At 51.2% G+C, this 26,860-nt stretch overlaps 1 protein-coding gene and 1 non-coding gene across 5 annotated transcripts in view; one reads left to right on the top strand and one right to left on the bottom strand.

Moving 5' to 3' along the window:
- The window catches only part of GFRA2 (GDNF family receptor alpha 2), a 196,435-nt gene that overhangs the window by 95,782 nt on the left and 73,793 nt on the right, over positions 1–26,860 (top strand). Inside the window, exons 8-9 of one of the 4 annotated variants that reach the window (XM_070794852.1) lie at positions 9,747–9,800; positions 10,500–11,909. The exons of the other annotated variants lie outside the window; for them this stretch is intronic. Coding sequence (XP_070650953.1) covers positions 9,747–9,800; positions 10,500–10,622 — 177 coding nt within the window. The 3' untranslated portion in view covers positions 10,623–11,909. Of the gene's footprint in view, positions 1–9,746; positions 9,801–10,499; positions 11,910–26,860 lie in introns of those variants that run through there. 4 annotated transcript variants of the gene reach the window in all.
- Positions 348–420, bottom strand: TRNAG-UCC (transfer RNA glycine (anticodon UCC)). Its single transcript has one exon. It is a non-coding gene; the product is annotated as a tRNA-Gly (tRNA).

Raw genomic sequence — 26,860 nt, 5'->3', positions numbered from 1 at the left:
GTCTGAGTGGGGTGGGCTGGTGGCATCACCAGTAGGCACACTCTATGAAGTTTCATTCTTGCAAGATGAGTAATAAGTCCTGGAGAGCTGGCTGCAGCCATGTGACTGTAGTTGACGTATTGTACTGGGTACTTGAAACTTGCTAAGACTTTAAATGTGCAGACCTTAGGTGTGCTCAGCACAAAAAAAGAAATCAAACAAACAAACAAGGTAACGGTAGAGGTGTGAAGTGATGGATGTGATGACTGACTCATGTGAGTATTTCACAGTACTTATGTGTATTGGATTGTGCATCTTAAATATATACAACATTTTTTGGCTATGCCTCGAGCATTGTGAGATCTTAATTCCCTGACTAGGGATTGAACCTGGGCCTCCTGCAGTGGAAGTGCAGAGTCGTAACCACTGGACCATCAGGGAATTTTCAAATATATGCAATTTTTGATGGTCCATATAACCTCAGTAGGGCTTCCTTGGTGGCTCAGTGGTAAAGAATCTGCCTGCAATGCAGGAGCCCCAGGTTTGATCCCTGGGTTGGGAAGATCCCCCGGAGGAAGAAATGGCAACCCACTCCAGTGTTCTTGCCTGGGAAATCCCATAGACAGAGGAGCCTGGTGGGCTGTAGTCCATAGTGTTGCAAAGAGTTGGTCACAACTGAGTGACTAACACTAACACTAATCTCAGTACCCCCAGAGATAAAGAACAGCGGGCTTTTGGAGTCCTGAGATGAGACCTGAGCAGGGATGGGGCCCGGAAGTGGCATCCAGGCCCCTTGGGCATCCCCTGCTGGTGCCCGTCCTGGTTGGGAAGCCCACTCCCTCTTCCCTTCCTCGTGGACACCCGACCTCCAAGTGCCCTCAGGCCTGCCCAGCGTGGCCCCTCCACGCCCCGCTCCCCTCCATTAGGTCACCCCTCCTGATTGGGGCTGCGGTGTGCACGTCACCCTTGGGCAGCTCCTAATTACACTGAACATGCTTCAGCGGCTGCTGGCAGGGCTCAGGGGCTGCTCCACAGACGGTCACCAGCTCAATTTCATGCTAGAGCAACGGGCAACTCGGCTGGTGGGGCTGTGCCACCTGTCAGGTGACCGGGCTCTGGTCTGGTCCCCAGGTCCCTCTGGGCACTGCCAGCCTTCCTCTCCAGCCCCTTGGGGCTGGCTAACCTGGGAGATGCCCACTCAGGGGGCCGTGGACCCTCCTTAAGCTTCTCAGAGAGTCGCCGCGGGTATGGAAAAGTTCACAGCTGGGGTCTCATGTCTGCCGCAGTCCTCTACACGCCTGGTGACTCTGACTCCATTTTCTACCCCTGTTTCCCTCCAGTACTTTGCTGAAACATTGGCTGGTTTCTTTCAGCTCCAGCTTGGGGCTGCAGGCTCACTGTCTCATCTTACACTCGGTTTGATTACAGGGCGGTTAATGCATGATCTCTATGGAAGACGATGTGCATGAGGAACCTTACCTATATGTTAGCTGTTTTGAATCCCGGGGGCGGGGAGCTGTCTGGCTGGGGGATCCTCCAGACCTGTCTCCCGTAGACCCCCTTAGGTCTATTGACTAAGTTACTCTGGGAAGGACAGCATGGGCGGCCTTCCCAGGAGAGGGACCCATCCATCACCATCCCTATACCCCCATTTCTTCTCTCAGAAACCGAAAAGGAAGTGCTTTTTTCTTGTTTTTAAATTTTTTGGCATGTGGGATCTTGCCCCACCAAGGATTGAACTCACACCCACTGCAGTGGAAGTGTGGAGTCTTAACCACTGGACTGCCAGGAAGTCCCTCTGATTCTGCTTTAGTCTTTTAAAGACTACTGTTACTACTGGAAGTGCTGAACGAATAAGGCTGCATCTCTGCCCTCAGCTTGGCTAGAGGCTGGTGTGGGTGGTCTGTCCTTCCTCAGCTCTTCTAGCTTGGAGGGGCTCTGTGGTGGCCCTTGGGAATGACTGCAACCCATGGCGACATAAGGGAGTCTCTGATTGAGGGCAGAGATGGGGAGCTGAGCCGGGGAGGGAGGGAGAGGAAAGCTGTGCATCCCAGACACCCCTGGAGAGAGAGGTGAGGTTATTTAACTCTCCTCCTCCTCCTCCTCCACAGGTGGATCCTGGGGGAAGCCTTAGGGACCCTCTTCACTGACTCGAGATGGCAGCCAGCTGGTGACCCTGCATGAGTGATTGGATGTCAGGAGTGAAGGGCTCTCAGAGCTGCTTCCCAAACCTCAAAGGGTGGAAGCCCAGTGAGGACAGTGACTTGTCCCAGCCTCTGCCTTCCGGACAGTTTTCTTCTGGCTGCACTGTGCTGTCACCTTCTCTGTATCTGCTCCCCCAGAGGACTTTCCCACAGTGGGGGCAGGGTCTGGGGACAGAGGAACTCTTGTCCCCATGGCAGGCAGCTGAGCAGAAATGTGGGGGGTTTTAGGTGCCAGAGAGGAGCTGGCAGCTAGGCAGACCCCGAGCTGGCTCTCTGTCTGGGGTCCTTGATACTGTCTAGAGTCTGGCTCTTGTATGTTTCCACTCCTGGCTGTGGTCCCCTCTCCGGGTGGCCCTGCCAGCCTGGTGCTCTCTGGAGCTTGGAGAGAGTGCAGCAGGATCTGCAGAATGGTATCTCCTTCTGTCCCTGCTCTCTCTCTCTCACACACACACATCCCCAGTGTGAATTCCGTCTCTTCTACCCAATGGTCCCTACAGCGGAGAATCCATAGGAGGCTGTTCTACCTCGTGCCCTCATCCAGGGCCCTTTGTTTCTGAAGCCCATGGTGTACCCCCTGGTGTAGGCCCAAGGTCCAGGCTGAGCAAGATGCTGGCCCTTGAACTTGTCAGTCCCTCTGAGTGGAGGGTGTCTCCCTCCCCTCTCTTCAGCTCTCTGCCTTTGAATCCTCCTTGGATGCTGTCCCTTGGGTGGTCTCCTGACTCAGCTCTGGCCAAGCTGCCTTCTCCTTGCTTAGGGCTCCTGTTTGACACCCTCTGGCCCCCATCAGGATGTGTTCTGCTCCCCCAACCAGACGAGCATCCCTGGAGGACAGGAGCTGCATTGCCCCTTTTGTTATTGTTGAGTCACTAAGTTGTATCCAACTCTTTGCGACCATGGGCTGCAGCTCACCAGGCTTCCCTGTCCTTCACCATCTCCTGGAGCTTGCTCAAACTCACGTCCATTGATGCCATCCAACCATCTCATCCTCTGTCACCCTCCTTCTCCTCCTGTCCTCAATCTTTCCCAGCATCAGTCTTTTCCAGTAAGTTGGCTCTTTATACCAGGTAGCCAAAGTATTGGAGTGTCAGCTTCTGCATCAGTCCTTTGAATGAATATTCATGGTTGATCTCCTTTAGGATTGACTGGTTTCATCTCCTTGCTGTCCAAGGGACTCTCAAGAGTCTTCTCCAACACCACAGTTTGAAAGCATCAATTCTTCGATGCTCAGTCTTCTTTATGATCCAAATCTCACATCCATAAATGACTACTGGAAAAATCGCCCCCTTGGTAGCCCTTACAATCAAGTGCCTAGCACCTGGCATCAAGCAGATGCCCCACACAGGTTGACAAAAAGAGCCCAGGGTCCTGAGCATTCGATTTGTGGGAACTTCCAGCTCTCTGTTCTAGAAAATGGTCTGTTTTGTTGCAGGCAACTCGATTCAGCTTCCCTCCCTCTCATTGGTGCCTTCTGTGTGCTGTGAGGTATGAAGGGGAAGTCTTTCTGTCAAGGGTGCAGGAGGATTGGGTAGCAGGCTGTCCTGTCTGCTGTGATGTGATGGAGCCGCACCAGGGTGGCACAGTGTGGGCGGGGCACACTGGCAGTGGGTTCCCACTGTCCCTGGACTTGGTTTGTTTCTAGTGTCCTTAGCATTCCCCGTGGGTGGCTCTGGGCCAGTTTGCAGGGCCCCATCAGGTCACCTGGAGTCTCATCTTCCCCAGGGCTGCAGGACCTTAGTAACGGAATTTCTCCTTTGCATTCCTTGTCTCTATCAGCCAGTTTCTGCTCTTACTCTTGCTACTGCCCATGAAATTTGGGGGAATTAAAAATGAGTTGATGGGCTTGCCAAGAGTCCCACCTCCATCTCTCCCTCCTCCTCCCTATTCTCTGGATGATTCTTTTACTGGGCACACAGGCCTATGGCCATCAGAGCATGGGCCCCAGAGGCCCATCAGTGTTTCTATATGCCTATTATGCATATATTTCACCCATCCAAGTACTAACCAGGCCCAACCCTGCTTAGCTTCTGAGATCAGACAAGATCAGGCAGATTCAGGGTGGTATGGCTGTAGACAGTATATTTCTTGTTTACAGACTCGGCCCAATTCAAAGCTTTGAGAGGCTAACACATTTCTTCTTTTCATCTCTTTCTTGTAGTCATTCATTTATTCATCCATCAGTGCCTTCACTCATTTATTGAATATAAATTCACCACATGTCACTCTGTTGCAGACACTGAGGCTGACCAGCCTGTGAGGCCTGTACCTTGGTCCTCATACTAGTGGGAGGGTCAGAGTGCATGCTGGCTCAGAGAATTATGGGGCAGGAAGTGATGGGCACACCAAGGGACAAATAAGGCGTTATGGGATCCAGAGGAGGAAGCTGCTTTGGAAGCACAGGACTCATGGAGCAGGTGGACCTTGCTCCAGGGCCAGGAGGAATAGGGAGAATTGATGGATGATGTAGGGATGCAGACACATGGAATGGGGAGGAGTGGGAGAGAAGGGAGCCAAGGCAGGGACTCAGGACAGTGCAGAGCAGCTGAGGAGGGGCTCTGCTGCCGAATCTGGCCTGCTGCCTGTTTGGATAAATCAGGTTTTACGGAACATGGCCCCACCCGGTTGTCACATGTGGTCCATGTGCTGTAGGCAGAGTTGTGTTGGGCTGGACGTGATGGCCGGCAGAGCTTAAAATCGTAATTCTCTGACCCTTTGTAGAAACATCTCCCCCTGACCTTTGAAAGTGAAAGTGAAATTTGCTCAGTCATGTCTGACTCTTTTCGAACCCACGGACTATATGATCCATGGAATTCTCCAGGTCAGAATACTAGAGTGGGTAGCCTTTCCCTTCTCCAGGGGATCTTCCCAACCCAGGGATTGAACCCAGGTCTCCTGCATTGCAGGTGGAGTCTTTACCACCTGAGCCACAAGGGAAGCCCAAGAATACTGGAGTGAATAGCCTATCCCTTTTCCAGTGGATCTTCCCAACCTAGGAATCAAACTGGGGTCTCCTGCATTGCAGGCAGATTCTTTACCAACTGAGCTATCATGGAAGCCCCCTGACCTAAAGGAACACAGATCATGAGTTTGTGAGAACACAGAGTTCTGATATGGGAAGGAGGGGGTGGCGAGTCAAACCTGATTTGCAGGATGAAGTGGTGACTGTGAAGAGGTTGCTGAAAGCTTTTGAACTGGGATGTCATGATGCGAAGTGTGATTTGGGAAGATAATCTGACAGCAGGTGGAGATTGATTGTCAAGCGAAGGAGACTGGGGAACTGTTAGCAGATCTTTGCGACAGTCAGCGATAGTCGATAGTCATCAATAAGAAAGGAGGGCTTGTATTAGGGAGGTAGCGGGGAGGGGAGGATGAGGAGTTCCTGGGCATGTGTAGGGGAGGCACTGAGGCCAGGGGCACTGAGATTGGAGGCAGGGGGTGGGGTGGGGAGGGTGGAGGCAGGAACAGAAGCAGGAGACAGGATCGGCCAGTTCCAGCCAGAAGTTTTCCCATAGAGGTGGTGGTGGTGGTGACTGCTCAGATTCCATGGACTGTAGCCTGCCAGGCTCCTCTGTCCATGGAATTCTCTAGGCAAGAATACTGGAGTGCCCTCCTCTGGGGGATCTTCCTGACTCAGGGATCAAACCCCGGTCTCCTGCATTGCAGGTGGATTCTTTACCATCCAAGCCACCAGGGAAGCCCTTCCCATAGAGACAACACTACATTTGGTCCCTTGCACCTGGGCCGGACCCACAAGACCCTGGGACTGCCAGATGTGGCTTTGGGAGTGTGGACAGAGGTGGCTAGAAAGATGAGGAAGGCAATAATTTCCTTCCAACTTCCTGGGCAAAGGGCTCTGTGGGAGAAATTTCTAGAAGGATGAACCTTATCTCTGCTGCCATCCTCTTCCCTCCCTGTTGCCAAGATTATCAGCTGAGATGGACATCAAAGGTGGCCTTGGTGGGGTGTGGGCTCAGAGGACAGCCTGCAGCGTGATGAGGGGGCTTGGGGAGGACACAGCCTCTCCCTTCCCCCCGAGTCAGCTGAACTGGTATGGAGTTGACTGTGTGGGTGTTTATTTCTCTCATCGGGCTGTGAACAGGGCTGTGACTCATTCATCTTTGGAACCTCCTGTGGGGAACAGTGGGAGAGTTAATGATGAGGGAGGTGGTGAATTTGAGCCTAAGCCTTGGCCATTGGGTAGTGGAACCTCTTTAGCTCTACATCTCCTCCATCCACCACTGGCAGAAAAGGTCGGCTGACCAGCAAACACCTGCACTGTTCTGTGTGCCTAGGACTGAGGATGGGGGGGTGTCTTGGGCTTGCCCTTGGGGGAGGCTACTGGAACCTTCACACCTTCACTATCTGCTCTGGGTTTTCTGGAAGTCAGGTGGCAGGGTGCGATCTCCATGGGGCTGGGGCTTATCCCTGGCTTTGCTTCCAGAGCTGGGGTAGCCACAGTCCACCAGCTAAACCCAGTCTCACCCTGAAGCCCCAGTCCTGGGAGTGTGCTGGATGCAGGCTCCGCTTGGCTCTGAGTCATGCTTGGGGGTTAAGGGGCCTTTAATTTGTCTATGCAGAGGAAGTGGCAGCCCACTCCAGTATTCCTGCTGGGAAGATCCTATGAACAGAGGAGCCTGGCAGGGTACAGTCCATGGGGTCACAAAGAGTCGGACACGACTGAGTGACTGAGCACACACATACACATACTTGGCTTTGCTGTGCCATATGCGTGGTCTCATGTATCTTCACGGTGGGTCAGTGAGGTTTGCTTGACTGTAGATCACTATCTTATAGACGAAGAAGCTGAGGTGCCAGTAGATGAAGGGATTCACCTGGGGTCAGTGGCTGAACCAACTGGAGCCTTGGGCTGTGGTCTCTGGGGCCCTTCCTTCCTTGGATAACAGGGCTCATCCATAGCAGGGACACCAAGGTTTAGGACCCTGCAGTCTAAAAGAGAAAGGCTGGGATGGGTCTCTGAGGACAGCATCTATCAGCTGGATTTTGCAGCACATGAAGGCAGTTCTTGAGGACAGCCAGAGGAAGCCCAGCGTGTCACTGGGCCTCTCAGCACACACTCACTGTGGGCCAAGTCAACCCTGAAGCCTGCCTGGCAGAAGTGCCATTGGCTCAGAAGGGTTTGGGCAAGTTCTGTGGGTGATGGATCCCAGGTGGGTCACTGATAGAGCCTGAGGAGGGTCCTGTCCTGATCTTTATGGGGCCAGTCCTTCCCCCACCAAGTCCCTGTGGCCCCACCAGAGACCACACACTGGGTTGGAGTCCTTTGGCCCTGGCCCTGGGAGATGGCATCCCTTTCTCACAATGACATGGGTCTGAGGAGGGGGTGAAGGGCCCTCTCGTATTCCTTCCCCTTCCCCTCTTTTTCCTCCCCCTCCCCTGCTCCCTCTCCTCCTCCTCTGCTCCCCACCCCCCCGCCCCGTCCCTGGCTGTCAGCTCCCTCTTCCCCCTTCTACTCTCTCCCTCCCTCCCTCTCTGCTCCTTCCCTCCCCTTCTTCCTTGCCCGATGCTCAAATCTCCTTGGACACTTGATCCTGGGCAGTAGAATCCAGTCCCTGGATCCTGTAGAGCCTTTGGGCAGACACCCTTCTGCAGAGTCCCTGGTTGGTGGCTTGGCCGGGCTAGATCTTAGCACTTGCTGCTCCTGGTGCTGTGGTCTTAAACAGGATCTTCCTAGGTCTTGTCCCTGGTTCCACCTTGGCTGTGCTCATTGTCACCATGATCACATCTTCTCCATCAGTAGTGACTCTGCTCTTGGCTGGGGCCTTTGTGTGACAGCTGGGGCCTTGTTTAGCTGACCAGATGCCCTGTAATGTTTAAGGTATTATTAGTACTTCTGGCCAGAAGCAGTGATTTAGGCATAATTTCTTGGGCTTTCCAGTTGCTTCTGGTGGCCAGAGCCAATGGCCAGGATAGAATCATCACACCCCCCAGCTGGTTCCCATGGATCACTATTACGATAATGGCAACAAAAGGCTGATTTCATGCACACCCTCTGGTTCTTATTCCTCACCTGGACCACAGAGCTCCCAGGTGCCAGACATCTGTTTCAGAGGAATGGCTAACACCTGATACCATGGCCAGATGTCTGCCTAACCGGCCCCAGTGGCAGACATCGCTAATCAATCACAGCTGTCTTCCCCATGAGCCCAGTGAGAGGACTCATGATCTTTCTGGAGCTGGCACTCAGGTGTCAGTTCTGATCTGCAGCATTCATTCATTCATTCTCATCTATTCATTCACAGACTTGTTAATGAATGACAGTTAACAAATGTTAATGAGTACAGTAAGTCCCCTACATACGAACCTTCAGGTATCAAACTTTCAAAAATGTGAATGTGTGTTCATATGTCTAGTCATGTAAGGTGTAAGTGAAATTGCAGCTTGCTGTCCATCTCCTATTGCTGCTGATCCTTCATTTCTACCATCTCCCATCTCCTCACCCTTCTGCAGGCAGTAACTCTTCTTGCCTATTTGCTCAGTCCCTGCCCCTGTATGCCAGCTCTTGTACTATATTACTGTACTTTTCAAGGTGCTGAACTGTGAGATTAAAAATGTTTATTTTGTGTTTGCTTGTTTTTATGTATTATTTGTATGAAAAGTATAAACCTATTACAGTACAGTACTGTATGACCGACTCATTGGAAAAGACCCTAATGCTGGGAAAGATGGAAGGCAAAAGGAGAAGGGATGAGATGGTTAGATAGCGTCACTGACTCAATGAACATGAATCTAAGAAAACTCTGGGAGACAGTGAAGGACAAAGGAGTCTGTGTGCTACAGTCCATGGGATTGCAAAGACTCAGTCACAACTTTGCAACTGAAGAATAACAACAACCGCATAGCCGAGTTTGTTGGGTACCTAGGCAAACATTGTTGGACTTAATGAACAAATTGGATTTAGAAACGTGTTCTCAGAATGGAACTTGTCTGTATGTAGGGTACTTACTGTGTAATGTTTATTGAGCAGCTGTTATGCAAGGAAGAAAAGTATGGTCCTTGCCTCGTCAAGTGGAGCTCTGAATGTGGTAGTCAAACCTGGGAGCACCTTATCACTCTATGATGCTGTCAGTTGGAGGGCAGAGTTAGAGCTCTCTTCTTCAGGAGCCCAGAGGAGACAGGACTTAATCACTGTGGGTATCAGAGGAGGGCACAGGTCCCTGTGTTGCCAGTGCTCTTTCTGTGTACCCTGCGATGCCAGCAGTGGATGGCACGGCTGCGAAACGTGGGATCCCATCTGAATCTGGGGACAAAGCCTGGCCAGGGACCCAGCGCGATGCCAGCAGTGGATGGCACAGCTGCGAAATGTGGGATCCCATCTGAATGGGGACGAAGCCTGGCCAGAGACCCAGCGCGATGCCAGCAGTGGATGGCACGGCTGCGAAACGTGGGATCCCATCTGAATGGGGACAAAGCCTGGCCAGGGACCCAGCGCGATGCCAGCAGTGGATGGCACGGCTGCGAAACGTGGGTCCCCATCTGAATGGGGACGAAGCCTGGCCAGGGACCCAGCCATGTGACCCACCCTTACTAGCGCCTTCTTTCCCACAGGATCAGGGGCTGAAGGCCAATAACTCCAAAGAGTTAAGCATGTGCTTCACAGAGGTGAGTGAGGGGCACAGTGCGGGTGGGTGCAGGGGCTGAGCGGGGAGGGGAGTTGTTTTCTAGGCGAGGCTTGGACTTGGAGCCCCCAGATTCCATAACACAGGCTGGGCTAGCTCAGCTGCCAGGCTGCCTGAACTGGGGTGGGCGCTCACTCTGTGCGGGGTGAGGATGAGTGGGTGCAGAAGTTACTGCCAGGGCCTTTCCTTGTCTCTTGGGGGAGATGCTCAGGCTGCTCTGAGGCGAGATCCTGGCAAGCCCTCCTGACTCTATAGACATGTGCACCCAGCGGCCTGCTCTGTGCTGGTTCTGGGACACTCCGCAGAGGTGGAGAGATGGAAAAGGACCTGGGCCCTTCCTTGAGGGAGACCCAGCACAGGACTATATCTATGTGCGTGCTAAGTTCCTTCACTCGTGTCCGACTTTTGGTGACCCCTTGGGCTGTAACCCGCCTGGCTCCTCTGTCCATGGGATTTCCCTTGCAAGAATACTGGCGTGGGTTGCCATTTCCTTCCCATTCAGGGTCTCCTGCGGGGACCCTAACCCTAACCCTTCTCCAGGGGATCTTCCTCATCCAGGGATTGAACCTGGGTCTCCCTCATTGCAGACAGATTCTTTACTATCTGAGCCGCCAGGGAAGCCCAGCCCTACTGACTCATTTGTCTTTTTCTCTGCTTCTCTCTCTCTTCTGCTTGGCCACAGCTCACAACCAATATCATCCCAGGGAGTAAAAGGGTGATCAAACCTAACTCAGGCCCCCGCAGAACCAGACCGTCGGCTGCCTTGACTGCTGCATCCTTCCTGATGCTGAAGCTGGCCTTGTAGGCTCTGGGGATCCCATCGGGAGATTTCTGAAAGCTACACGGATGAGAACACCCGCCTGACAAAATGGAAACACACACAGACACACACAGACACACACACACTTTGCAAAAAAAAAAAAAGATGTTTTTTCCCACTTTGTCTCTGAACCTGTCTCCTCCCAGGTTTCTTCTTTGGAGAAGTTTTTCTAAACGAAACAGACAAGCAGGCGGGCAGCCTGAGAGCTGGCCCAGAGGCCCCCTGGCTGGGGAAACCCCACGTCGAGGAGGGCACATGGCAGGTCTAGAGATACCCTTCACTTTTCTCTGGGGGTTTTCCTCTCTGGACCCTGCTGACATGAGACCAGACGACACCCCTACTGCCCAGAGACATGGGCGGGCCAGGATGGCTGCTGTTCTTCTCAAGCTCCCCAGTAAGGGGACCTGCTGGGGACTGGCGGGGGGCGTCAGGCATCAGGGCAGCAAGGCTGGCCCTTGGGGGTCCAGTTGGGCACCGTCAGCACCTCTACTTGGCTTCCAGGATGGAGTTTATTTCGCCTCCCTGCTCTGAGGGCTGGATCTGACCTGTGGACGGGTGTGGTGCTCTCCCCTTGATCCCCACTGTAGCATGGGGGGGAGGGCTGGGCAGCTCTGGCGGGGCTTGTGGAGCCCAACCTGCCTGGGAGACCCTGCTGGGGGTTGGGAGCAAAACTTGGGAACACCTCAAGGTGGCTTCTTCCTCCTTGGTGGCAAAGAACCTCCTTTGAAATCAGAGAGAAATGATTCCTTGTCCACTCCCTTGGTTTCTCGTGGGTCCCTTTGGTGGGTCTCCCTTTGGAGGGAGGGGCCAGGCACTGAGACTGAGGAGACCACCATGGGCCGTCTCCCGGCACCACGCTCTGGTCTCTGCGACTCCCTCCATCACTCTCCTCCCTGCCTCACTCGCCCACCTTCTCTCTTCTCATTTCTGAGACAAATGCCCACTGCCCACTGTATGTACATAACGCAGCTCCTTTCTCAACATATATGTATATACACATCCGTATACATATATCGTGTGGTTCCCTCTCCTTTCCTTTTTTTAAGAACCTATGGAAATAATACTGTAACAGATGAGCGAAAATGTATTATTGTAAAATTTATTTTTTTTAATAATGTTGTCTATAACGGGGGAAGAAAAGGAGGTGGGCTCCCTGTGTTTCTGCCCCAGTCGGGCTGACGGGGTCGTGGAGGGGAGTTCCTGATTGGTATCACGCGTAGCCAAGGCTCCAATAAACGTACTAGGAAGCAATCTGCCTTCTGCTTCACTCTGGATGTGCTGCCTCCCCTGGTTTGTTCTTGGCCCAGTGCCAACGTCTCCGTTGCTCTCCTGGGGAGCCCTGGAAGAATGTGAGTGTCCACGTGTACACACGTGTGTCTGTCCATTGTGTGTCCTCGGGGCAGGTACTGGGGCTCTGCATGGAGACGATTTTACTTTTCCTGGGTCTGAGTTCCTGGTTGTGCTGAGCCTACTGGTTCATTCACCTGTCATCTCCTCCCTCCCGTCCCGAACAGGCCAATGCCTGCTGGCCCCAAACTGAAAGAGAATGGAAGTAGCCGTGGGGATGGACGATGGCAGACAGCCTGATATCACTTCTCATGGATGTTTTTGTTTTAAGGATGCCTGCTTGGCCCTGTGAGGTGGCACAGTTGGTCTTCCTGTGGGGACTCCTGTTTTTTTCACGTGGTTGTGAAGGCAGGAACCTGGCCTCCTGGGTCCCAGCCTCTGATGGAGGGGCGGTGAGCCAGCCTGCCCTCTTCCCCAGCCACCGCTAGCCTTCCTGTGGGTAGAGCAAGGTGGAATGGCCCTTCAGTTGGGAATCCATGTTCTTTGCAAACAGCAAAGACTGGTTTACTTAGAAGCCTTTGGGGAAGGTGGCCCACAGAGTGAGCGGGGGGTGGGGGACCCAAGAAATTTTGGGCAGGAACCAAAAGACATTTGAAAGGACAGAAAGCAGAATCTACAAGGTCAGAGTGCTGACCCCTTTGTGATGAATGACAACAACCATCATCCAACTGGCTGAACTGGGGCCCTGCGCCTATCTCCTGCCCCCCCACCCCCCTTGGGTGTCACATTGTTCAGTCGCTAAGTCAGGTCCAACTCTTTGCAACTCCATGGACTGCAGTATCCCAGGCTTCCCTGTTCTTCACTCTGGCATCCTTAATGGGAGATAAGCCCTTGCCTTGCATCATGGGGAGAGATGATTTCCCCAAAGGAAACAGAGGTGCCTTTATGAAGGAGGAATAGAGGCTGGAGAGCTTTACTATGACTTAAAACATCTCCCCATTCAGGTATCCCATAGCTAAAATTTTACCATTAAACATTCATTCCTTTGGCTGAGACAATTCCTGTTCTCCATGACCCTCTAAAAATATGTAAATAAAACTGTGAAGAATAAAGTTTTACTATCTTAATGCTAATTAGTTTAGTGATTTGAATGGATCTTAGTAACATTAAGACATTTGAGCCTAGACATTGAGATTAAGCTTGGGGGGCAGAGATGGGAAGAGAAGCAGGAAAGATCAAAGCAAGATTGGTAGGGGCCATCACCAGAGAGTCAGAATTACTCTAGGGTTCTTTTGGGGAGTCAAACACATGATGTATAGGCCCACTGTGCCTTTACTCCAGAGTCAGCAAAGTCTATAAAATAAGGATTTTTTTGTTGTTGTTTTGGGTCACTAGTCTCATGGGGATTCCTGATCTGGGGCATGCATCCATTTAGAAGCCTATTTTATTCTGTTTTCTAGGGTCTAGTGTGTTGTACAGACTGAAACCCTATAAAGATGCTTCTTCCCCTGGGGGAAGCTTCCAACCTGGGATGATTTTGGTTCTGCTAAGAACCCAGACCTCAGCTTCTGACCTGGCTCTTGCTCCCGCCGCCCTCCTGTCAATGCAGCTAGGACCACTCAGCCAGGCTAAAGGCCCAGCAGAGACCCAAAGTGGTGGTGGGGAATCCAAGGAGGCTGGTTCAGAGGCTCAGAGAACTTGGCATCCAGGGGGCCATGCCCTGGCCCGGGGTGCCCCTAGTGTGTGAGCCTCATGGCTGGGCCCTTGCTTGTTCAGAGATTAGAGACAAAACTGTTACCTTAGTTCTCTGCACCCCAGGCCCTGTTTGGAGCACAGGTTTCCCAGGAAACCCAACCTTGCTCTTGCGAGGCCTTCTGAGGACTTGATCCCCAGGCTCTAGCTGGGCCCGGCTCTCTCCACCAGGCCTTCAAGAGGCCACGCAGCTCAAGGATCAGACAGAGGATACGTTGAGGCAGACCTTGAATTGAGTTCCAAATGTGCTGCTCACTAACTGGGGGGCCATGTTCAGTCTAAGCCTCAGTTTCTCATCTGTGTAAGGCGGCCAGCAGCCCTGCCTCCTAAGAGGTTGGGGTTGAATGGAATACCCTGCCAGGACAGTGCCTTGGAAACTGAAGGAGGCAGGCTGGCATGGGGTCCCTGGTGGGGCCCGAGGCCAGACCAGAGAGGCTTTGCTCCCAGGGATTCTTGGGAACTCACTGCAGAGTGGGAGCCCCAGACTTTCAACTCTAGCTTTTGGGAATGGGTTCAGAGTCAAAGCACCTTGATGCTTTGTGAGCAGAACCATCTGCCCTGTGATTTCCCTGTAGGAAAAAAGGGCTGTCAATGTGGAGGGAGTCTGAGGACAAATTCAAGTCCATATTCTATCCTCCAGAAGTCTGGGTATTCCTGGAGAGGGTGTGCAGGGACCTGGATTCTAACTCTGGCTCACCTAGCTAAGTCACTGAGCTTCCCTGAGCTTCAGAAAGGTTGCTCTAGATTGGGGATCAGCAAACTTTTTCTATCAAGGGCCAAGTAATTAATGTAATAGGCTTCTTGGGCTATGCCATTTCTGTTGCAACTACCAACTCAGCCATTGTATTGTAGCTTGAAAACAGCCAGTAGCAATATGTAAGTGATGGAGCTGACTGTGCTCCAGTCAAACTGGATTCACTGAAACAGGTCCAGGCTGGAACTGACCCCTGGGTTGCTGTTTGCCCACCGTGTTCTAGATGACCTCTGAGCCCAAGCTGTCAATCCCAGGCTGTCTGACCACAGGGCTTCAGTGGCAGGGAGTGAAGTGGATGATGGGGCTTTAATCACCCCCAGGTGGATGGAAGACAGGGCAGGTTGCCATTGTGATGGGGAGGTGGAGGCAGGTGAGCTGCAGAAGAGGATGCTTAGGGGAGAGGCCCTACCTCGGGCAGGGGCTATGAGGAATCATCCAGGTAGGCTGCAGGTCATACACCCGCAGGTGTGGTCTGGAGCGTGGCAGCTGCATGGACTATTCTGAGGTTGTGTCTTGTCTATGGGTTTGAACTTCAGCTGCTCTCAATTCATGCACCCAAGCATCCCACTGGACCCTGAGGAGGGGGCATCACTCCCTGGTTTGCAGGAAGGCATCTGAGGTGGAGCAGGACCTGGGGTCCAGAGCGAGGGAAGCTATTGCTCCATGGATGGGAGGGGAGAAGGTCACTCGAGAATGCAGAGAAGGCCCAGCAGGGCAGCAGGGCCCTGAGAGCCCCTGCATAGCGATCAGCAAGTCCCTTAACCCAGTTGGGCCCCACTTTCCTCATCTACAGATGGAAGGGTCAGAGGCACTGCTCTCTGAGGTTCCCGTCCACAGCAGGATTCTGTGACTCTATGACTGCCAGCTATTTCTGAACTCACCAGCCTGGCACTGAATAACTTGGAAGGAGATGGAATTCATCTCTTTTTCAATAAGCACCGCCACTCTGCTTGGTTGCCCCAGTTTTTCACCAAGCATCTTATGCAGAACTGCAGACTGCTGCCTGGGGCTCATTCTAGGGATGGCTGATGGTGGTGCCCCTCACGCTTTGCCTCATTCCCTCTTTTCAGATGACAGTCCACACCCATGGGGGAACACCCATGGAGCCGGCCCTGGCCTCCCTTCCTGGGGAGGGCGCTCTTGAGTCACCACTTTGACCTGGGTCCTGCTGGGTTGTCAGAGGTGACAGAGCCTCCTCCACTGGGACCACCCACTGGGCGGAAGTGAGTAATCCTCATCTAACATCTCTGCAGGAGGAGCTTGCGGAGTCACCAGGGCTGGCATGATTCAAGTGCTGAAGCTCTTGCAGCCGGAAGACAGGCTTTCAGGAAAACCTCCCCCTTAATTTTTTTCCAAGCCTGCTTGGTGGGCTGACCTCTCTCCTCTCATCCCCTGCCCACCCATGCTCGGGAAGTTGACAATTTAAATAAAGGCCGTAGCTCTCACTCTCCTTCATTTCAAGCCAGAGTCCAGCCTTGTTGGCCAAACAAACCCTTGTAGGATGACACTGCTGGCCCAGTCCATCCTTCATTTTTATCCTCAGTGCAAGATGAAAGGCCTTTTATTTTCTGGGGCCCCAGAAACCTGAAATCACTCTTAATTCTCCCTGTGTTAGAAAGCTGGGTGAGCTCAAGGCCACAGTGACATGAAGGACAAAAAGGCCTGCCCTCCAAAAGTGTATTTGTAGCATTTCTACCTGGGGGGCTGCTGAAATCATGTTTTCTCCCAAAGCGCGGAGACCTGACTTTCTTGATGATTGGAAATGGTCCACAGATGCTGTCATCCCAGGGGAAGGTGATGACCCCTCCAATAGCCCCTCAAACTCATCCAAACCCATGCATCTCTCTGTCCAGCCCTAGGGTATTTGTGAAAAAGATAGGGCAGTCTGGGGGAGCAGACAGAGTTGTTGGGTCCCTCTCTGCTGCCGGGGAGGGTGGGACTGAGCTAGTGCTGTGGGCCTCATCACTCTTTGGCATCGGCTGGCTGGTGGGACTTCGTCCCCTCCACCCCATCATCTGTCCCGAGTCTGTCTGGGGAAAGGGACCCCGCTCAGAGAGCAGGCTGGGCCTTCTTCTCCAGGCATCGGGGGCACAGCTCAGTCTGGTCCTGTCCTGGGCATCTCCATGTGGACTCCGGACTCTACATCTCAGAACAGTGGGAGGACTGCGAGTGTCCCCTCCCCCAGAACAAGTGTAACTGGTCATGTGACTGATTTCCAGTGGGAGATGGGTGTTCCCGGGGATCCCCTCGGGTTCTGTTCATCATTTGGAGGACCTCTAATTTCCAACCCTGGAGGCTGCTTCCCTGGAAAATCTGCTCGCCTTCTCTCTCCACCCTCTTTGTCAGGCCGGGGCTGTGGCCTTGAAACTCCTTTCCTTACTGTTGAGGCAACTCCTCTACCTTTGACAGGCAGGTGAGGGGTTTTGACCACCGATGTGAGCTCTGGGCTCTGGCTGTGTCCAAGGTTAGCTGATTCCCCGTGGCCATGTCCTGTTAGGAACTCCACTGGGCACATGCTTGGAATCATGATCATTCTCTCCCAGAACTCTGCTTTTGTCCTCCTTCTTTTGAGCCTTCTGCCTGGCTGGCTTTCTCCAGTGTCACCTTCTGGTGAGGGTGTTTTTGTTTAGCATTTGCAGACCCTGGAGAAGTGATGCCTTCTCTCCCAGAGTCCTCTGCTTCAGGTCAGGCTGCTCTTCCTCTCAGTGGCCGGATGCAATTGAGCAGGATCGCAAGGGACCATATCCACGCAAGGTCCCTGAACTGGCCGCCCTGTTGTTATCATCACATCTGCATGGCTCAGATGGTGAAGTGTCTGCCTGCAATGTGGGAGATCTGGGTTTGATCTCCAGGTTGGGAAGATCCCCTGGAGAAGGAAATGGCAAACCACTCCATTACTTTTGCATGGGAAATCCCATGGATGGAGGAGCTGGTGAGCAACAGTCCATGGGGTCGCAAAGAGTCAGACACGACTGAACTACTTCACTTTCTTTTCACTGTCTGGTCCAGTCCCTGCTTAGGGTCCTCTCCCTTCCATGGGGAGTGGAGTTGAGAGCAGAAACTATGAGGTTGACGTCAGTATGTTCAGCAGCCTCCTCCGCTCCTGTGGTTTGTCTAGGTACTGCCATTCCCATCCCCAGGTTTGGCCTCTTCAGATTTCATTATGCATTTTCTTACATCCCTCCATCAATCTGGGACCAAATTCCTCTCACTTGAATTAATTAGGGAGTTAGTGAAAGTCTTAGTCACTCAGTCGTGTCTGACTCTTTGCGACCTTATTGTCTGTCCATGGAATTCTCTAGGCAAGAATACCGGAGTGGGTAGCCATTCCCTTCTCCAGGGGATGTTCCTGATTCAGGGATGGACTTGGGGTCTCCTGCACTGCAGGCAGATTTTTCACTGTCTGAATTGGGGAATTAAGGGAGACTCATCTAAATGAATAAAAAAATCTAAACTATAGAGTCCTGCTTAACAAATGTAGTATGATGTAGTGGAAACAGTGCCAGACTTTATTTTTCTGGGCTCCAAAATCACTGCAGATGGTGACTGCAGCCACGAAATTAAAAGACGCTTACTCCTTGGAAGGAAAGTTATGACCAACCTAGATAGCATATTCAAAAGCAGAGACATTACTTTGCCAACAAAGGCCCGTATAGTCAAGGCTATGGTTTTTCCTGTGGTCATGTATGGATGTGAGAGTTGGACTGTGAAGAAGGCTGAGCGCTGAAGAATGGATGCTTTTGAACTGTGGTGTTGGAGAAGACTCTTGAGAGTCCCTTGGACTGCAAGGAGATCCAACCAGTCCATTCTAAAGGAGATCAGCCCTGGGATTTCTTTAGAAGGAATGATGCTAAAGCTGAAACTCCAGTACTTTGGCCACCTCATGTGAAGAGTTGACTCATTGGAAAAGACTCTGATGCTGGGAGGGATTGGGGGCAAGAGGAGAAGGGGATGACAGAGGATGAGATGGCTGGATGGCATCACTGACTCGATGGACATAAGTCTGAGTGAACTCCGGGAGTTGGTGATGGACAGGGAGGCCTGGCGTGCTGCGATTCATGGGGTCGCAAAGAGTCGGACACGACTGAGCGACTGATCTGATCTGATCTGATGATGTGTAAAGTAGGTGAGGCCCTTGTAATGGCCTGGGAGGCTGACAAGGTCTGTCCTGGCTGCCTTTCCCACCTCCCCTCCAATTGCTCTTCCCTGCCCACTCTGCTTCAGAGACTGGCCTCATGCTGTTCTTTGACCACACCTGGCTGGCTCCCACCTCAGGGTCCTTGCAGGGGTTGTTCTCTCTCCCCCATTTCCTTCCTTCAGGTCTCCACTCAGATGTCAGCAAATTGAAGAGAGCCTCCCCGTCCAGGGTACCTTCCCTGCCCCCTACTTGAGGACTTCCCAACTTTTCCAAAGCACTTACCACCTTCAGATGGACTATACTACTGTTGTTGTTCGGTTGCTAAGTTGTGTCCAGTGCTTTGTGACCCCGTGACAGTAGCATGCCAGGCTTCCCTGTCCTTCCCTGTCTCCTGGAGTTAGCTCAGATTCATGACCATATCTAACCATCTCATCCTTTGTTGACCCCTTTTCCTCCTGCCCTCAGTCTTTCCCAGCATCAGGGTCTTTTCAGGTGAGTAGGATCTTCACATCAGGTGGCCAAAGGATTGGAGCTTCAGCTTCAGCATCAGTCCTTCCAATGCATATTTAAGGTTGATTTTCTTTAGGATTGACTGGTTTCATCTCCTTTCTGTCCAAGGGATTCTCAAGAGTCTTCTCCAGCACCACAATTTGAAAGCATTTATTAGGTGGTTACATACCCTAAGATCTCATTTAAGAGTTAATTTGCGGTCCGCACGGCTCCGAGTCTGTGCTCGAGTCCGTTCTCGCACCAGTCGTGGGCTTCCTGGTCAGGTATATTTTCCAGGCCTGGGGTGGGTAAGGTTCTTGGGATGGGCAGCTATCTTGACGGTTGGCGACAGTGCCAGCTGACTCTAGAAAACCGAAGTCACTTAGCCTGTAGCACTAGGGGCAGAAGGAAATTAGGGGAGGCGGTGAGAGGGAGCCACGTGTTGGGACTTCTGGTGCAGTGATCCGAGCCCCTGGGTCATACCCATGCTGTCGCTGCTCCGCCGATCTTCTGAGGGTTAGGTTGGTGTCGCCGAAGCCGTCCTGTTTGGGTAAAAACTAAGCGCCTGTTTGTCAAGTGTTCAAGGAGGGGTAGCTGTGACCTATTTTTCCCCTACCCGCACTCCTTCCCCTCACATTCTTTCCTACCCACCTCCTGGGTTGGTTAATTTTTGGGATCAGAAAAGCAGATTCTCCTCTGGGAAGAGAGGTCCTGGAGTATGTAGTACGAACTGTGAGACTAGCTGCTCTGATAAGCGCTTTACGTGTATTATGTCATTTAATCCACACAGCAACACCTATAAGGGTAGATACTCATTTTCATGCAGAGAAACATTACTCGTCTACATGTTCTCTTCAGCTTCTTTCTGACCACTTGCGTATGACATTCGGTTTCTATGCACGTAAAATTAAAATATGGTATTGCTTGTAAAAAAAAAATAGTTAATTTGCTTATTAAACTCTCTTCTGGTGGGTTGAACAAAGAGAACTTTTGGCTTAGCCATCAAAGCCCTGTGGATCTCAGCCTGGTTGGAACTGATGATGGGGTTGAAGGGAACCCTGTGGGGAGAGCTTCTTGGAAGTGGATGGAGACTCAGACATCTGTTTAAACAAGTTCAGCTGAGTTCCTTTGCGAGAAGCTTATGATCAAGCTGACTGTCATCTGGATTTTTTGCATCCTCTCTCTTAGAATAACCAAATGTCCTGGTTTACCCAGGTTCACATTCCTAGTTAAAAAAAAAAGACAATTCCAGTGCAAAAAAGCCAGACTTTCAGAAGTCTCTTTCTGAATTTGCACCAAGAGTGCATGTTTGCTCTTCACTGTAGCCGGATGTTTTGGTAAATAAGCTGGGAAGTTAGTAAGCAAAAAACTACCCCGTGCACGTGCTTGCCTGTACATGGAAGGGTTAAGGAGGAGCCTGGTTAGAGAGGGAGAGGAGGGGAACAGGGAGGTTATTTACTAAGTGGGAGCGACTAATAATATAAGGGGAAAACCCAGTCCTGTTCAGGTTTGTGATTGAGAAAGGCCATCAGCAGGTGGACAAGGAGCTTGTTGAAAATCACCAGACCATTAGAACTGAGATCAACAGCTGCCTCCGGTAATGGGGAGGAAATAGATACAATCTCAGGAGGATGATGAAATGGGAAGATTCCAAAGTGCTCTGATGGACAAACACAACTTGGTGAAAAGTTGCTTTTCACAAAGTAACTTGCTCACTCCATTTGGGTGAGTGGTCTTCATAGGATAATTGTCCTCTCAGCCATCAGTGATGGAGAGTGAGGAGTAGCGGTCGGAGGTCGGAGTCAGGGGTCAGAGGCCAAAGTTCTTCCATCTCCTTCTGGTCACATGTCACAAAGATGCTGACTTTTGAAGACACATGAGACAGACCAGGAATGGCCAACTTTAAGCTTTTATTATTTGCTAATAATAAGCTTTTAATATTTGCTAATTTGGCTCAGAGGTTAAAGCATCTGCCTGCAATGCGGGAGACCTGGGTTTGATCCCTGGATCGGGAAGATCCCCTGGAGAAGGAAATGGCAACCCACTCCAGTATTCTCGCCTGGAGAATTCCATGGAGGGAGGAGCCTGGTGGGCAACAGTCCATGGGGTCGCAAAGAGTCGGACATGACTGAGTGACTTCTGAGAGAGAGAGAGAATGATTTTATACTTAAAAGAATGCTTAGTGGAGTTCCATGGATCAGCTCTGCTGGTTTCAGGACTAAGGGATCATATAGTTTTCTTTTTCTGGTGCTCCTGTTCTGCAGTGAGGGGCCCCCAGGGTATGCATACATGAGTATATATATGTGTGTTCGTCTCTCAGTCATGTCCAGTTCTTTGCAGCCCTGCGAACTGTAGCCTGGGGTTCTCTGTCCATGGAATTTTCCAGGCAAGCATACTGGAGTGGTTAGCCATTCCTTTCTCCAGGGGATCTTCCTGACCCAGGGATTGAATCTGAGTCTCCTGCACTGCAGGCAGATTCTTTATTTTCTGAGTCACTAGGGAAGCCATATATATATATATATATATCCCTATATATATATCCCTGTGTATATATATATATATATATATACACACACACATATATATCCCTTATTATTTCCCTGTATATATATCCCTTATTATATCCATATATATATATATATATATATTTATATGCACACAGGTAGAAGTTACTTGTTGACATAACACAGATGTTGGGTCTAATTGTTTACTCTTACACAGTTCTCTGAACCCAAACCCTTAGTTTCTTCATGAGAAGCTGACTGACTAGCTAATCGAAGAAGAGGACGGAGAAACGACCAACCCGTATGAACACAGCCTCTTTGGCCTGGCCCTGCATCCGTGCAGCTTCTTGTGATCTCAAGTGACCATAGGAACCATGATCAGTCCTGGCAGCTGTTGGAGGGAAGTTCATTCAGCTGGTGGGTCCTGCTGCCTGTCTGCCTACCCTCCTGCCAGGCGCCATTTCCCTCCATGGCTCCTGTGAAGGCATTCTTCCTGCGATAATTTGCAACTAGTGAAGAATTTCTTTAAGTCCCTCATTTGGCTTTTTAACATGTCATTAGCTGTTTGCATATGAACTCAGAGAGAAATTGGAGTCAGAGTGCATGGGAAGAGAGAAACATCTGCAGGGGAGGTGGGTGGAAGGGTTTCCTCCTCTCATTGCTCTTGGCTTCCCCACGATCGGTGGATTGTCTCTTGATAAAAGATGGATGGGATTTTTGGACATCATCTCCCTTTAGATAGGGTCCTGGATGTCTTCTTTGAGGAATTTTATGTGTGGCCCTCTGGGCTACAAAAAGTGGCCATGGCTTTGAGACGGAGGGCAGGCAAAGGGCGGCAGTGTCCTAACAAGCACCTTACCACTGAGAAGTAGTGGTTAGTGGGGGCTCTTGGCTGGCAGCTCTGCCAGGATGGGCAAGGCTGGGAGAGAAAAGGTATAAGGGAGAAGGTTGTCTGCTGGGGAGTCAGGCAAGCAAGACGGTGGTCCCCTCCTGGTCTGGGTCACTTGCATCTGTCAGCCCCAGTTTCTTCTTCCATCAGGTGAGTGCTTTGGACCAGGTGATCAGGCAATCTAGAATGAACAGTGGCTGAGAGCTGTGGGTGATCAACTCAAGAAAATGGCTGTCTTAAGCAGGGCCAGCTCAATTTGTAGGCCTTCAGCAGTGAACTCCAGCAGTGTGACTTTGTTAGTCACCCAGTCATGTCCGACTCTGCAACCCCATGGATTGTAGCCTGCCAGGCTCCTCCGTCTATAGAATTCTCCAGGCAAGAATGCTGGAGTGGGTAGCCATTCCCTTCTTCAGGGCATCTTCCCGACCCAGGGATTGAACCCGCATCTCTGGCATTGCAGGCAGCTTCTGTAAAGAGCTGAGCCAACAGGAAAGCCACAAGGTAACCTTGGGAAGACACTAACTTCTATGTGACTCAACTCATCACCTATAAACGGGATTAAGTGACACTCACTTTGAAGAACTGACTTTCAAGTACTGGATGAAGCACCTAGTGCAGGGCCTGGTACATAACAGGCTCTCAAAAAAACAAAAACATGTTCCCTTCTCACTTCCTGTTTTCCTTACTGCCCACTCCTACACTCTTCTGCTCAATTGCTACACCAAGTTTGAGAACTGGAAAGCCACATAGGGCAACTGCATTAGTCAGATCTCCTGTTCCAGTGTATGCACTAGTGGGTGGTCCAGTGTCCTAGGCTGTCTTGGGGAATTACTACAAGCCACAGCCACTTGACGGAGGCTTGCACTGTCTGCACACCCATTCTGGAAGACACTGTCATTTATAGACCATGTCCCTAGAACGTGGATATAGATGACCTTAGACTTGAGCACAGGGAAGTGAAGCCTCCCTGATGTTAGACTTCTGTGGAATAGATCATAGTTCCCCTTTCTGCTTTGGTTGCCAGAAAACTCAATTAAATTTCATGCTTAGGAGTTACGATGTCTGAAATGTTTGGACTTGCCAACATCTCCAACACATCCTTCAAGGAAACCTCTGACTCCCCAAGTCTGGGAAAGAAGCTGACTCCCATGCTCCTGGTGTTCATGCTTTCCTTCCAGAGAACACTGTAAGGCTGACTGTCTCATTTCCTTTCTCTCAACACACACACACACACACACACACACACACAGAGTTTTCAGTTTCTTGAGGTCAGGGAGGGTCTCTTTCAGCTCAGTACATCCCACACAGGATCTGTACCTTATAAGATAGTCAATAAGTGCTTATTGAATGGATAGATGAATGAATGAATGAACAAATGATTAAACAGAACATTATAATTCAAATGTCAGGTATCATCACCTTCCCTTTCTACTCTCTGGGCTTTGATCTTTTACAATTATTACACACCTTTTATTATAAACACAACTTTAAAAGCTTCTTGGCATTATGTGGGGTGGGGAACATAAATCAATGAACATATAAATAACTATTCATTTCTCTTCCTCAAAGCCTTCTTTGCCAACTGGAGCCAGCAAGCACCTTGGTTTTGTGCTCAGGACTATAGATTTTTGAGTGAAGCAGGACATGGGTTTTCTGGTCTGTCCTTTCATAGCTGTGTGAACTTGGGCAAGTAGCTTTGCCTCTAATCTTTCATTGTCTTATTCATATAAATGGAGGTCATAGAATTTCCCTTGTGAGGTCCTGGAAGATGCAAAAAGACCATGTAAGCAAAGTGTGTACAGAGTCCTTGACCCCATGGAAGCGCTCAGCAAACTTTTATAAGTGGAGTAGAGTCTCTGGTGCCATGAATGATGTGCTCCATATGTCCTGTGTTCTACCTTGACTTTTAGCCCCTCTTGGGTCATCTTGACTCCCTGACCTAGTGCTGGGTTCATTGGCTCTGCAAATCCTGGAATAAACTGACACCATTGGAAACTCCGAGAGATAGTGAAGGACAGGGAAGCCTGGTGTGCTGCAGTTCATGGGGTTGCAAAGAGTCAAACACGACTTTGCGATTAAATGATAACAACAACCATTGGAAAAAGTGTCCAGACAAATATCAGTCTACTTCTATATGCCTTGTAGCACAGAGAACTGGGGGAGGCCTTTGAGGTGAGGCAATCTGGCCCTCATTTTATAGTGGAAGAACCTGGGGTCTAGGCAGGTGCTGGGTGGCCAGCCTCCTCACCTCAGGCAAGGATACCTTCCCAGTCATTATGTTGTTCTACCTGGCCGTAGGAGAGACCCTTGCAGGGAACAGACTGAGTCTGGCCCGGGGTTATGGGCCCTCCAAGCACGTGGCTTCGGGGCACCCTCCTGAAGCTACAGTAATTACCCGAGGTATAGGCGTGGAGTTCTGTGTTTCCAAAGTGCTATTTCACAGCCTGATCTCATTTCCTCCTCGCGGGACTGTGTGAAGCAGGCTGGCAGTAGTTTTCATCTGGATTCCCTGAGAGAAGCTTGAGGGCCAGAGGGGTTAAGTGATGGAGTGGGGCTCCCTCAGCCAGTGAGTAGTCGGGCTGGGAGAGGCCCTGTAGCCTGGGAGCCCCGTTCAGTGCTCTTTGCCCCGTGCCTGGAGGGAAGGCGCCAGAGGCTGTGTTGAGCAGCTGGCAGCGTGTCTGAAGTTTGCTCTAAAGAAGATCAGAACCTGAGTCCCAGCCAGTCCAGCCTGCGGAAGCTGACAGGGCCTGGCCTTTGGTGAGGCCACCTTCTCGTGGCTTATATAGGAGGATGGCATCAGGGGGAGACCTGGGGTCACTCTGAAGGCCTTGATTCTTCTCTGGGGCTGGGTTCAAAGTCAGAAGCTCAGACAGCCTGAATTGTGTGTCTGGGTGGAGGCAGGGGATGGTGTGTGGCGTGAAGGCTCTGAATTTTGCCCTGAAGGTGTATCATGTCTACACGAGCCTCCATTCAGGGCAGCCACTTGGACACACACATGGACTGACATTTACGAACTTTCCCAACTCAAAGAGCAATATCAAATTAGATTCACATTTAAGGGCCTTTAAGGCATAGCCTATTTATCTAGCGGCTTTTAATGAAGCCCTCACCGATTTATAATCTATGTGGGAACTAACTCCACATGGCTGGGAGTGGGTGTTAACTCTTAGCCGAAAGAAACATGTCTCTTGGACTCAGGCAGAGGAATCGACTAAGTCGAGGAGGCAGGTGGGTCTGCTTAGGGGAGCTGATCTGCCCACCACCCTCCCCTGTGCCTTGGTGACTCACTTCTTCTCTTGGTCCTCTGGAAATCCCTGAGGACCCAGAGCTTGACATGTAGGAGAAATATATTCTTTTAACATCATTTATCCAGAGTTGGCTGTGTGGTGACCATGGGGAGCCCAAGGAGGAGTTGCCTAAAAAGGTGCCCCGTGGGCCCTCCAGTAGCACAGGCATCCCCTTTCCATGTGCGAGTGCCTGGTGCCCGTAAACTCCTGCTGGCACCTGGCCTCTCCCCACGCCTTCCCAGGGAGGAAAAAAGACTCGACAGCCCTGGCCCTGGGTAGCTCCCTAGGCCTTGGCCTGGCTCCTTGAGTTTGTCGGGGTGTTCTCTGAAGGTTTTCAATGAAGTCTTTTCTGGGGAGGAAAATCCTTTATCCGTACTTGGGCCAGGCAAGCAACTCTCTGTGTGATCTCCTTCTGGAGAATGACTTGGGCCTTAGGGGGTGTTTCTTTCGCTTCTGTTGGGGAGCATTTGTGTTAATGATTTGCCATCTCAGTTACATAACCAGGCCTTTGTCAGCGCTTTTCCAATGGGGCCGTATGTGAAGTTGGGATTTGCTGTTCAGCAAGCATTTCTGACGAAGGCTTGGAAAACCCACGGAACTGCAATTGTGCTTCTGCCCTGCTGGGCCCTGCCTGTCACCGGGACGCTAACCCAGACTTCGGAGACTTTCTGGTAGTTCAGGAACTTTCTGTCACCACTCTGTCACTGCGGCAGCTGCTTCAAAGGACACTTAGTCTGGGAAACCCTGAGTCTGTCTGCGTTGGTGGGGCCCGGCTTACTAAGCTCTCACCTCAGCTAGAGAAGGAACATTTTTTAAAATTTATTTTTAATTGAAGGATAATCACGTTACAATATTGCATTGGTTTCTGCTGTACAACAACATGAGTCAACCACAAGTAGACAAAAATCTCTCCCTTCTCGAGCCTCCCTCCCCCCTCCCCCGATCCCACCCCTTCAGGTCATCACAGAGCACTGAGCTGGGCTCCCTGTGCTACACAGCAGCTTCCCGCTAGTTACCTGCTTCACACACTGCAGTGCACATATGTCAGCGCTACTCTATCAGTGTGCCCGCCCTCTCCTTTCCCGGCCCTGTCCATAAGCCTGTTCTCTATGTCTGGGCCTCT

The sequence above is a fragment of the Bos indicus genome, chromosome 8, assembly GCF_029378745.1.
Source record: "Bos indicus isolate NIAB-ARS_2022 breed Sahiwal x Tharparkar chromosome 8, NIAB-ARS_B.indTharparkar_mat_pri_1.0, whole genome shotgun sequence".
Classification (NCBI taxonomy): domain Eukaryota; kingdom Metazoa; phylum Chordata; class Mammalia; order Artiodactyla; family Bovidae; genus Bos; species Bos indicus.
The sequence above is the reverse complement of the archived record's forward strand: the minus strand, read 5'-3'. Positions and strand labels throughout refer to the sequence as shown.